General features: G+C 41.9%; 1 protein-coding gene across 3 annotated transcripts in view; it reads right to left on the minus strand.

The window, feature by feature from the left end:
* Positions 1–378: 378 nt before the first annotated feature.
* COL4A5 (collagen type IV alpha 5 chain) overlaps positions 379–12,683 on the minus strand; it is an 80,799-nt gene continuing 68,494 nt past the window's right edge. For 2 of the 3 annotated variants that reach the window (XM_051786974.1, XM_051786985.1), the window contains 10 exons: positions 11,266–11,399; positions 10,846–10,918; positions 10,625–10,696; positions 10,122–10,250; positions 9,713–9,811; positions 8,283–8,495; positions 7,759–7,936; positions 7,068–7,182; positions 6,595–6,767; positions 379–5,097 (listed from right to left, as the gene is read on the minus strand). In XM_051786974.1, the coding sequence (XP_051642934.1) occupies positions 5,016–5,097; positions 6,595–6,767; positions 7,068–7,182; positions 7,759–7,936; positions 8,283–8,495; positions 9,713–9,811; positions 10,122–10,250; positions 10,625–10,696; positions 10,846–10,918; positions 11,266–11,399 (1,268 nt within the window). In that variant the 3' untranslated portion in view covers positions 379–5,015. The remainder of the gene's footprint in view (positions 5,098–6,594; positions 6,768–7,067; positions 7,183–7,758; positions 7,937–8,282; positions 8,496–9,712; positions 9,812–10,121; positions 10,251–10,624; positions 10,697–10,845; positions 10,919–11,265; positions 11,400–12,683) is intronic. The other variant, XR_007904450.1, reaches the window with a different exon arrangement.

Consider the following 12,683-nt stretch of genomic DNA (forward strand, 5'->3'; position numbering starts at 1 on the left):
TTAGGGTAGAAGGGAACAAGTGTGTTTTGCTGTTTTATCTTTTGCAGTGACACTTGGGTTTGGTATGTGTTAAGTAAGGTCTCAGTATGTAAAACCCAAATGCAAGTAGATAATCTCATCATTTTCAAGTAAGGCACCCGCTTGTAAAAACAACTGAACTCAGAAAATACCAACAAAATGGAGTGAGTGCCTTTTCAGATTCCTTACTGATGTGAAGGATGTGGCAATATTTTTTTATAAAAAGAGGCTTTTATCCATAGATGGAAATGTATATGATCTCCAGAAATATGGGTAATTAGTGTGAAATATCTTGGATGAGACCTTTCTTTAAAATTACCTAATTTAATTTTACCCTGTTACTCAGAATAGTGCATTGAAACAACTCCCTGGAAAACTGAAGTTTGCTGTAAGGATAGGGTTTTCCCCAAATAAACCAGCCCCTTTCTCAAGGCCCCACTGCATAGTGTGTAGCCTGGATTGGGAGGGAAAGGAGAAGAGCCTGCTCAGCCATGGCAGAAAGAGCCCTACCAGCAGTACAAACAAACAGTGACCATTATCCAGGCACTGACCAGACTGTTGGACAGTGTCATGATAGTTATTTCAAAATACCTTTGACTGGACCTGAAATGGGGCAGCTGCTGGAGGGTTGTGGGTTTTTTTTGGGGGGGCTGAGGGGGTGTTGGAGTTCATAGTTTTGCACTAATTTTTCGATTTGGGTGACAGAGCTCTCTTGCTTCTGAAGTGTGGTGAAAGCCCTCAAAGCTAGAAGGCAAGTTGGATTTCCTGACTGAACCTGAAGACAGTCACTAAAACACATCTTACAAGTCTTTGTTTTGAAATGCATTGACCAGTTCTCCTGGCTTTTGCGTCTCCCTGAGCTCTCTGGTACTGGACATAACCAAATATGAGGGAGTGAGGGGTTCACAGCAGGGAAGAAGGATCTTGTCAGAGTTACCAGGTATCAATACAATCTGTATTGGATTTTTTCATCCCTGCATCCTGTCTTGGCTATAGCAGTTGTTCCCTCAGATATATAGAAGTTTCTCCCCTCATTTGTCCATGAAGAGCTGTGGAGCAGCATGTCTCGGGGAGAGCAGGAGCACTGAGCTTGCTGTGCATGTCTGGAAGGTAAGAACTTGTCCCCCTTATCCCCTTTTGTTAAGGAAACAAACACACCAAGCTCAGTTTCTTTGGTTTTCTTCTGAGTTTGTTAATATACAACTTTTTAAAGCACCATTATGGTTACAGCCTGACTGACTGTGAGGAAAGCTCTGCTGTTGGCAGAGCAGCCTCAGCCACCATCCTGTGCTACAGCTGGGGGCCAGAGAGCCTTTGGGAAGGACAGGAGGGTGTCTGTGTTACTGCCCAGCTGCTGTCACCTCACTGCCAGCTGGGGCTGCCCTTGGGCAGTGGTGACCTCTCTGCACAAAGAGTTAAAAATCTTTCTTTCCAAAGCTAATAGTTCTAGATACTTATCCTATATTTTAAATGTAGAGCACTGTCACTGCTCCCCTGGGCCAATCACTGCCCCTGTCTCCCAGTAGCAAGTGTCCTGCTTTTTGCCAATAAACTAACCTGGAAAGACTAAATTATTCATCTCTTGTGCAATCTTCAGCTTGTGCTTCTAGTGGAAGTAGCCATGGCAGCAGAAGTATTGTGTGTCCAGCAGCATTGCTGGGTTGGCTGCAGTGTAACTTTTCTGGGAAGGGCCTGTTAAAAACACATAACACTGCTCCCAGCAGCACAGTCCTAAATCCAGCAAAACAGCACTGCCTCAGGTGTGTCCTGAGGGTGGCATATGTACACAGTTCATGCAGCAAACTGAACTAAAAAACACTCCAGCTGGATAGCAAAGTATATAGGAAATAATTGCAGAACATCAAATTTTAGAACTTGAGCATTTGTTGCTTGTAAAATCAATATACGGTTTTTTAAAATTCTAAAACTACTTTTAAAAGTAGGTCCTTCCTTCACCCTCTGTGGGGAAATGGTCACTCTGGAGGAACTAACCTTTCCAACAGAGGACAAAGTGTTACAGGCTTCAGAGCTTCTGCAGCACAGGGTTTGTGTGTGGCAGTCTAGTTCGTGGTACAGAAGTGCTGCTGCACTAGGAACAGTGTAAATCCAAGTTAGGCACAAGATAGACCGACAGTATGTGATTAGTTATGAGAATAAAAGCTTTAGTGAAAAACATACCAGACATCAGGAGAAAAAGCCTTAACTGGAGCTGGAGAAGTGGTGTCTGCAGCCGGATCGTGTTTAGGTGCTGTTGAAGATTATTTTAAGGCTCTAATGTTCAAAGCAGTTTTTTCCTTTTTTAATAATAAATCTGCAACACAAATTTTTACCTGTAGTTTAATGTTTATATAGTGATGGATAGCACCTAGAGGCCCCAACCAACATTTGAGCCCCCTCAATGTCTCTGCCCCAAGGAGCTTACAGTCTAAGCATCAAGAAGCAGGAGAGAATAATAACCGTGTTTTCTTTTATAGATCAGTAACTCCGATCCAACACAGGTCAAGTGATTTACCTGCTCTAAGGCACAGATGGTGTGGTGGGAATTAACCCAACATCTCTTGAATCTCTGCTGCAGGTCTCAAGTTAAAAGATGTTCCTTCCTCTCTACACCACTTTTCTCTTTGTAAAATACAGCCCCTTTGGAATTCTGAGCCTGAAGCTGATTAAGGTTTAGTACTGTTCTCCAAGTCTGGGCCGGAGCTGCAGGGACAGAACAGAGAATGGAGCTGTCAGAAGTGCAGCTGCTTTACACACTTCACTTTTCTGTGGTCATCTCACTGCTTTGGGCCCTGAAGCTGCCACATGACCAGCAGGTCTGGGAGCTCTCTGCCTCAGTCTGGAATGGGATCTCCTGCCTTGGTTTTACATGCTGTGAGAGAAGCCCAAATCTTATAAAGAAGCACCGGTTATGCACTGCTATAACAAACATGTTCTGCCCTTGCCCTGGTCCCCACATCTGAACACTTGTTGCTGGTGAGCACAAGATGGGGTGTTGGTAGGGAAGGCTGAGTGAGCTCTTCCTTTGGGAGCTCCTTGACTTTAAGCATCCATTCTTCTGCTTTTCTGGGGCTAGAGATTGGCTGCTACGTTCATTTTAGACTTCTGCGGAGCCAGCAGTAAGATAAGGGCTTGTGTTTACATGAAGAGACTGACTTACTATTTTATTTCAGCTTTGGTAACAAGTTCCTGACTTGGAGGTAGCAGCAGGTTCAGATTATTTCTATATGCATCAGCAAACCAAACTAAAATGAGCTGAAAGATGCACGTTGCTGAATTGCCCACTCTCTACCAACATATATAACTGCAACTAATTGAAAAAAGACAAAGCCATTAATATGTTGCACTTTAAACTAAAGAACTTCAGTTTCATACTTGGTTGAAAGCTTTTGAAATCAGCACCAATCTCATTGTATCACTGCCACCTGCTCAGTCACCAATCCTATGTCTTTTGTCAAATGTGCATAAAACAGGGAGATGTCGGATGCTCCATGTTTACAAGGATAACAAGGATCACTGGAAGGTAAGAACGAACAGCCATTAGCAGATAAATTACTGAACAGTAGTCAATAAACAAATACACATCACCTGTATGGAGCAGTATGTTAATTCCCAAGTTAGGCTGTATTGGTAGTGGAGGTGGCAATAAACAACGGAAATATTAAAGGATCATCACTTGACAAATAGTCCTGCATTGTCAGGGAGCTGTTTATACACGAGGGTAAATGAAACGGCACTGACCATAGAAGCTGAACAGTCATGCATACAAAAGTGATCACTTTTCAGCTATTGCACAAGGAGTGACACTCTTAAGACATACACAGTAGGATTCTTACAAACTGACATCAGAAAGACTGCATGCACCATCTTTCAAGGCCTTATGTGAACTATACATACACAAGAGTTGCTGTATATTGTAAATACACTGTGGATGTGTATAAATTCACATAAGATTAAAAGATTAATCTGTAAATAGGAAAGTTTCCACCATCTTCTGCTTTATTTTATTCAGAAGGTGTTTTAGCATGTACACTATTTAAGATAAAATGTAGGACACCACTTCAGAGTTGAGGTTTTATGTGAGCATCATAAATGCTTTGGTAACTGGATATTCCCAAGGGACAGGTTTGGTTAAACCAAACTACTAAAATGTGAATGTGACTTCTGAAAAGAAGGATATAGAATATGGCTAATAATTTCACATATTTTCACAAGATTAAAAAAAACCCTTTTCAAGTGGATTGGGATTTCTAAGCACAAATAAAACCACTGATAGCGTGGTGTACAACATTTAAAACCCTGATCGAAATTACTTCAGAATAATTGTGCATTCCCCAAATATATTAGGTTGGCAACAGAGGAAGGAAATGAAAAATTAAATGCATAAGTTGGTCTAAGAGGGGTAAATTCTCTCTGTACCACAAGTTTCATAATAAAATACTGTTGTATCTTTTAATTTTAGACATGAGAATTTTTATATCAGTCTGGTTTGTTTTCTAAATGACTGAAAATTTCAACTAAAAAGGTGTTTACACAATATACACATTTCATTACTTACAAAGAGAAATAAGCTTAAAATTTCATATTAAAAACCTGGGATACAGTAGGGTTAGTAGCACCATGAAAAATGTTTTTCAAAACTGCAGTCTCGTTATTTTAAACATACTCAGTGCGTCGTGTCTTTCTCTGTTCTCTTGGTTGATCAAAAAGGTGCCATTTTGGTACAGGGAGAGAAATGAAAAATTTCATCTTCTGATCCTTTATGAACCTCGAGTGTTCTTTTCTGTTTCCAAGAGGTCAATTCTTTCATCTTAGTCCTGTTGTCAAATATGTACTGAACAACCCTTAGTTTGGCACGTGAGTGAGGTACACTTGAATTTGCACGGTTAAAACAGTTTGGATTAGTTCTTTTTCTTTCTGCACAGTAGCACCATTGTTGCAGCTGGAAGACAGTGCATCTTAGGAATTTTCAACTGTTTTATAAAACGTTCTCCAAGACGTTACGTCTTCTTCATACAAACTTGACAACGACTAATCCGCGTCCTCAGGTCTCCAGCTTTCAGTGTCTCTGACTGAGGTTTGCTGGTTGACAGACGCAAAGGAAAGGTTGGGTTAGCTTTTTTTTTGTTTACAGACCTGTTCCTTTTAACTTCTACCTAATTCACATTTTAATACAACACTTAAGTACATGAGTGGGGAGTGAATCCTGGATTTGAGAGTTTTCCTTAAGAGTGATTTTTTGTCTGTCCCCAGCACCAGGTGACAGATGCTCAGTCATGTCCAGTGTCAGTGTCCCCAAGGTATGGTAACCACCTGTTTCAGGCTGGCAGGTGATGGAACACAAACACAAACTGAAGGGGAGGTGAATTTTGTACATTTGAGATGATATTTCTTTGTTTCTGTCCTTTGGGTTTCTTAGTTGAAGGGTACTTCATATAACAAGTACTGCTACAGTAAGAGCTGTATTTAAGTGATGGCTTTACCATATTATTTATTTTTATTCTGAAAGGGTAAGGAGAGGGGAGATTAATGTGATTACTTTGTGTAATATGTGCATACACAGAGTAAGTCCAATTCTTAAATGTTTCTTTAAAAAATATAATAAGGAAGTTGCTTTTATGAGAGAAAATACTAGAGACAGAAAACTCAAAGGTGCATGGTAGTTCCTAGTAGGAAGTTTTTACTAGAGAATTACCACTAATCAACTAACCAGAAATCTGAAGAGTGATGATTAATCATGGCAAGTATCCTGACTGTAGGGGTTACACAAGAAAAGCTTAGGGGCCACTGCTGCTCTGTAACACAGTGCACAGTGCCAGCCCTCTGTGACAAAGCTACACTTTTCAAGTAGGTGGCAGTGGGAATATTATGAGGTTTTTATCAGCACACAATCAGGGCAGTAGTTATTTATTCTATGAAAGGAGATGACTTTTCAAAGAAAAAGTTTTGCTACTCCAGTTGAAAGGGAAAGAGTTTGAGGAGCTGAGAGACTCCAGCTGAAATACTGACTGCAGAGAAGCTGAGGACAGAATGGCCACTGGCTTCCTTGCAGCCAAAATGTCATCCTGTTTCCTTCTGCAAAGTGTGGGGGAAAATGCTGGCCATGGAGGGTAGGAAACCTCCTTCACACAAGACTTTTTAAAAACAGTTTAAACATCTGCCTTAAAAGGTTTAAGTAGAGTTGATCTTGCCCTTCATACCTGTCTCTTGTTTGTCTGTATTTTTCAAATATGAGTTTATTGAAAGGTCTGCTAAGGAAAAACCCAACAAATTGTTCTTTTAGGCTCCAAATATAGTAAATACAGTAGGACTACTTTCAGAGAAAGTACTGCAACAAAATGTGAATAAGGATTGACACAGAAAAAAACTGACTCCTTTAAAACAGCATGTGCCCTAGCAAGTTTTTACATATTAAAGGCTTACCAAGGAAACACTTGAAAAACTGGTTGTGAGGGGGAAAACAAGCTAAATTATTTCCCTATACCCCTGTAAACAAATTTCTTTGATCTCTGGAATAAATTCAGTTTCCAAAGTGCTCATTCTGGAATAAAGCAATAGACAAGAAACAGGTTTTCTTACCTGAACATTTCTGACACCTCTACAGTTGCCAGCCAGAAACTGTATGAATTGGCATAGTAATTACAGGTGCCCCGACCGTGGCACTCGATGAACGGCGCTGAGCGGAATTCCTCCAAACAGGATCCAGGCGATGCCAAGGCCTGTCCAGAGCCCTCTGCTCCAGCACTAGTGTGCTGGTGGAGGAAAGAAAGACACAAACAAGAATCTTAGGTGCTAAAAAATTCAATAGCACAGCATTCAGCTACTAAGAGTCGCTGTCCATTCTTGGCAGAGATGATGTGGTGTCAGACACCTCCCAGTTACACTGGGATCTGTGTGCTGGAGAATCCCTGTCAGTCTTGGCTACCTTGGTTAGTGATGGAAGGTAAAGGCTTTCAAATGACAACCCTTGCAGTTCTGAACAACATCCCAAAGCAGTCAGCAGAGGACACAGGTGGGCAGTGGCTGCCTCTGGAGTAGGAGGCAGTTCTTACCATCATGAAAGAGTAGCCGATCCAAAGGGAGTCCCAGCCTGGAGGACATGAAGGAATCTGAATGGTCTGACTGTGGACAGCTATCACCATAGCAGGAGCTTCACACACAACACATCTGGACACAGGGGAAGTAGCAGAGAAACAAATGACATTGAAATATTATAGGAGTATGTTTTATTAAGAATTCTTACATAGAGAAAGGGAAGAAAACTAGCCTGTGAGAGGCCCTCCTATTAATCTAGACTTCTACTTCTCACATATTTTGTAATTGCAGTAAGACAGTATTTTGGAGTGTGAGATCTGTCTGTATTTTCACTACATGGGGTAAAATACTGAAGCAATTCCTGAAACAAAAGCTGGAAGCTCAAAGTCCCCAAGTGAACACCTTACTCCTAGAGCCAATGTCTCCCATGTTCTCTCTCCTGTTCATGGCGACCTTGCTCTGGTTACTACAGAGATCCCCTGGTTGAGGGGAGCTCTTGCAGCCTTTCAGCCTCTCATTACCACTGCTGCATGGAGACAGACCCTTTAAGATAATGAATACTTTTAAAACAAGCTATTTTCCTTGTTTTTCCCAGAGCAAAACAAGGCAGATTCATCTCCTAGTACCCAACCTGCATGTTGGAAACACATGGATAAGACATTCTATCTATCCAGATATTAAGAGACCCGACAGCCTGCTTTGTCTCACCGGCTAATGAAGGGCTGGATGCTTTGCCCAGTCAGTGGCTCCATGCTCATGGGCATTGGCTCTGGAGTGGACAGCCAGTAGGAATAGTCATTCCTTGATGCAAAGTTACAAACATTGTTGATGTTGCAGAACATGAAGGGCATGGTGCTGAACCGCCTGAGACAGCTCCCAGCAGTACCTACAGAGTAAGATACATAAAATGTGACAGCGAAGTTTTCACTTCATTGCTTTTTATAGCAATTCTTTGAGAGCAGTAATTGTGTATTCTTCCTCTCCTCCTGTGAGTGCACAGCATGTGCTATCAGATTGTCACATGTGGGAAAAACTTAACGTCTGTGTTCTGGTTTACATTCTTTCATCCCGAATTATCATGTGCAGCCTCTGGAGACAGCAGATCTTAGTATGCAATCCCCATCCTCCTCCAAGAACTCTCTAAGACTGTCGTATCTTCAGAGAACCAGAGCATTCGAAGAAACAGCTACAACCTCTTTCCTCTTAAAGACAGCACATACAAAATATCTCACCCAAATCCTGGCCATGTGCTCTTTCATTTCCTTGCACATAAAGAAGAGAGAAGCCATCATATATTCTTGATGTTCCCTGTGGACAAAGTGGTGTATCCCTGGTCTGGCTGTGCCGAGTTATAAGGAATCCATGAGCAACAGAAGCTGTTCCAGGAGGGCCGGGTGGGCCTTGCAAGCCATCAGGGCCAGGAGGTCCCTGTACTCCTCGTGAACCTGTTCACATGAGAGAAACACAACACACAGTAGTTATTAACACCATTTCTTGCTCTTTTAGGACCAATGTAGCTCTGAAAGGCAGCACAGTCCTGTGACTGAGGTGCTGGTGAATTCGGGCACCTGGTATCTGCTCACACCACTCCCCTGACATTTTCTCTGTGTTGTAGGGGTATTGTGAAGTTAAGTACATTCAGGGCTGTGAGGCACTAAGATAACTGCAGAGGACATGACAGCCAGTAGAATGAGTTCAAATTAGCTTCCCAATTGCAAAATATATCTGTGTGTGCAGCTTAATAAGATGATGTTGAAACATCTTGCTCAAGATAACAAAATAAATGGCAGAGGCAGAAACAGGAGCAAGTCTCACTTTGGGGACATACTGTGGTAACACTTGAGCCAAAGGCCATCAAAATGAATAGAAAAGCTGCAGCCAGTTTTGGAGTAGGTTACAAAAAGTGGGAATAAGCTAGAACAGCCTTGAATGTGAGCAAAAGTGAGTCAAATGGTTGAGAAATGTATCAGAAAAGGACGTTCTAGAACAGCAATACCAGGAATTATAACTACATATATTTAGACTATGTTATTCTACAGTCATTATTTACATTTTTTCCCTAAAATAACGCTAACAGATTTCATAGAGCTACTCAGAGAAAAAGGAAAAACAGGCATTATGGATTTTTGTATTCTTTTAACTATTAAAATTCTAAACTTTTTCTCACAATTTTTAATATAGAGCTACTTAATATCTATCATCATCTTTAGAAAATTGTCCCAGTGCCTATTCTGATTTCTCAAATCCTAGTTCAGGGGTTCTAAGTGATAGCTGCATGGTAGCTCGATCTCTGCCTTGGGTGAAATTCTTTCCTTTATGAATCTGTTTTTCCCCATTCATGATTTGCATGCAAAATAAAAATGATTTAACTAATCTCTCTCTTCTGTTTCTTACCATCTTCATTATCTCCTCTACATCATCTGTGCTGCAAAGAAGATGCCAGTCAGCTTGAGATAAAGCACTCGACAATATTAATCAGCAATGACCAAGTAATGTGTTGGTTCTGAGAATATTCCAAACCAAAGTATGTTCAGCTGCTTTTAATATTGTTGCATTAAGAAAATCCCAAAATTGTGATTCTATCATTATTCCCACGAGGCAAAGATCTTACTTCCCAGTATTAGCTTGCACTCAGAAATGGGAGTATCTCTAAACACCATACCTGGTTGGCCTGGAAGACCCCTCTCTCCTTTACGTCCTGCTGGACCATCAAAACCAGGTAGTCCATCTCTCCCGGGGTCACCAGGAAGACCAATTGGACCTAGAGTAGATAAAAACATAACTGAAATAAAACCTCTTGAAATCTCACTACAGAATCTTTAGATTGCCTCAGACTTATCTTTTGTTTCTTCATGATATATAAGAACAGCCCATTGAACCAGAAATATATGGTGGAACCCTGCATTTATCAATTAACCCTGCATTTATCTGTTATCTATTAACCCTGCATTTATCTATTGCTTTTTGCTGAGCTCAGTCACTCATCTCTGCAGCCTCTGGGTGTGACTGGCATTGCATCCTGCACTCAGCTCTACCTCTATCATTTCCTCTGCAGCCACTCAGGATCATACCTGGCAATCCCTGTGGCCCTGGCAATCCAGCTTCCCCTTTGGACCCAGGCTGTCCTGGAGGACCTGGGGGACCAGGATCACCTTTGACAACAATGCTTCGTCCAATGGTACCTGGTAAACCTGGTGGACCTGAGAGAGAACAGACTAGTATTAGATAAAGCAAGGTGGAAAAGAGCATTAGAAACAGTTTGTTTATTGCAAGATCAGAAGCCAAGAGCTCCATCAATGCAAAGAATAAGTGTATATATAGGACAAAAAAGTGCTCTTGGTGAACCCCTCAAAGGACCACTCCTGCAGGAGTTAATCCATGTAGACTGGATACAGAGAATAAAATATTTTAGGATTACTTGTAGGGGCTAAAAAGTACAGCCTGGAGCTGTGTTGAAGCTGTTGCTCACTTAACTACTTTCATTGCTGGGTGAGACCAACTCAGTCTTACATCTGTGCAACAAATTCTGCTGGCAGGGAGCAAATGTGACAGTGCCACTACCCAGGACTCCTACCTGGTGGGCCTGGCAGTCCCTGGCTGCCTGTGAGGCCAGCGGGTCCTGCAGGTCCAGTGGGACCCTTCATACCTGAAACATCAAATGCACACAGTCACACAGTGAAAGAACATGCTGTTTTACAAACTCTGCTGCAGGAACGGCCAAAACAGGCTGTTACTGTGTCTGGAGGTTTTCACTTGAAAGGCTATTTAAATGCCTGGGAATCCCCAGTTAAATACCTGGGAATCCTGGAACGCCTGGAACCCCGGGGTCCCCCTTCATTCCATTCAGACCCGGACGGCCAGGATCCCCCTGGAAAAACAGCCTCACGTTATTCACTCCTCTCCTCTCAGTTTCAGAAACAGAATGAAAGGTGCCTGTGCACAAACAAGCAAACTGGGGGCTGTGAAGGGCTGAGGCACACGGGAACGTGAGGCTGCATCAACAGCTCCAGCTCCCACAGGAATACAGCAGGGACATCCTGCCCAGATACTGGGGGATAATTAAGGAAAAGACTCTTTTCCTTGCTACGAGACAGGGTGTAGCTACCACATTTTGGCTTTTATTTTATTATGGAAAACTGCATATTCCACCCAAATACATTCCATTTTTATTGCATTTAAAAATTAACAAGGGGAAAACTCCATTTCTTGTCCTACCTGGCGTCCAGGTGGTCCTTGATCTCCCTTTGGACCGGTCAGGCCAGGTGGACCAGGTGGACCCGGGTTCCCTTTTTCCCCTTTAAGTCCTCCAGGGCCTGGTGGCCCTCGTGGACCTTCTGGGCCTGGTGCACCTTAACATTGCAGAACAAATATACACATATCAGTACATTTCAACCATTCTCCCCGGGTTTGTGCCTTCAGAATGAGAAAAAAAAAAACAAACCACAACATATTTTGGCTTGACTTCCCAGCTCTATTTCAATGCTAAATTCAGGGTAAACAAAAAGGAAAACAAATAGAGGGATCATTTGCACTACCCAAATCAGGAACCAAGGCTCCTTATCTCGCTGAGGTCTTCCCAGAAGGCAGTGCAGCTCACCTGCGTTAGCAGCTTTCCAGTGACCAGAGCCGTGCCTTTACTAGGAGCCAAGAAACCCAAAATTAGATGGTACAAATATCCCCTCTGCTGACCTGCATTGCATTCACCATGTCTTAAGTGCTATTTAACAGCCTGGACTCCTTTTGAAAGCTAGTCTCAACAATGTAAAATGCTGCTGCTTTTTTGCTGTTAGGATATGACACACCTATTGAGCAGCCCTTATATACTGTCACCTGACTGCTGGACAGCAGGAAGCTCATCACTCTGCCTTCCCTAAATAATAATCTGAGTTGCAGAAACTTCTTTATGTTGAATCTCCCTCCGACTGATTTGTCTTTCTTCAGTAGAATTACACTCTATAAATCCAATGGAGGAACTGGGTTGTTCTTTAAATATTTTCCCTTTGCTACAGCCCATTAAACCAAAGCAAAGCAGTGGATTTAAAAGAAAATTAGGTATCTGCAGAGCTGAAAGATGAGACCTCTACCTTTATGCCACCACCTAAATAGAAGGTAACAGTAATTTGTGGCAAAACAAACTGTAAGCAAATGCAGGAACAGCTAACAACATTTACCAGTTAGATCTCATAACTGGATTAACAAAAGGATCTCTTTGCAGGCCAGTGCTATGACATTCCCCCCTGCAGTACAACAAATCCAATAATATTTATGAGTGTGCTGGATTTTCAGCTCTTCTGCAACCTTGAATAACTTAGCATCTCCTTTGACATCCTCATAGTCTATATTCAATGAATTAATTTGATGACTTGTATTTCTGCATGCAAATTTGAGTACAGAATTCCTTCCCTTTTTAAATCAACAGCAATTTTGTACCAGATTTCACACGTATCCTGTAGCAGTTTCAGCTACAGAAAGCATCCCATCATGCAAGGATTTTTTGTGTTCATTTTGTTCTTTTATACCGGTCTAGTACCGTACACATGCAAAATAATACCAGGTTACCATCTGAGGCATGCTAATCAAACACATATGGTCTGCAGGGTAACCATAGTCCTTAAAGAGACAATCACAGAATT

The sequence above is a fragment of the Manacus candei genome, unplaced genomic scaffold (assembly GCF_025592945.1).
Source record: "Manacus candei isolate 608988 ecotype Guabito, Panama unplaced genomic scaffold, ASM2559294v1 h1tg000003l, whole genome shotgun sequence".
In the NCBI taxonomy this organism is placed as follows: domain Eukaryota; kingdom Metazoa; phylum Chordata; class Aves; order Passeriformes; family Pipridae; genus Manacus; species Manacus candei.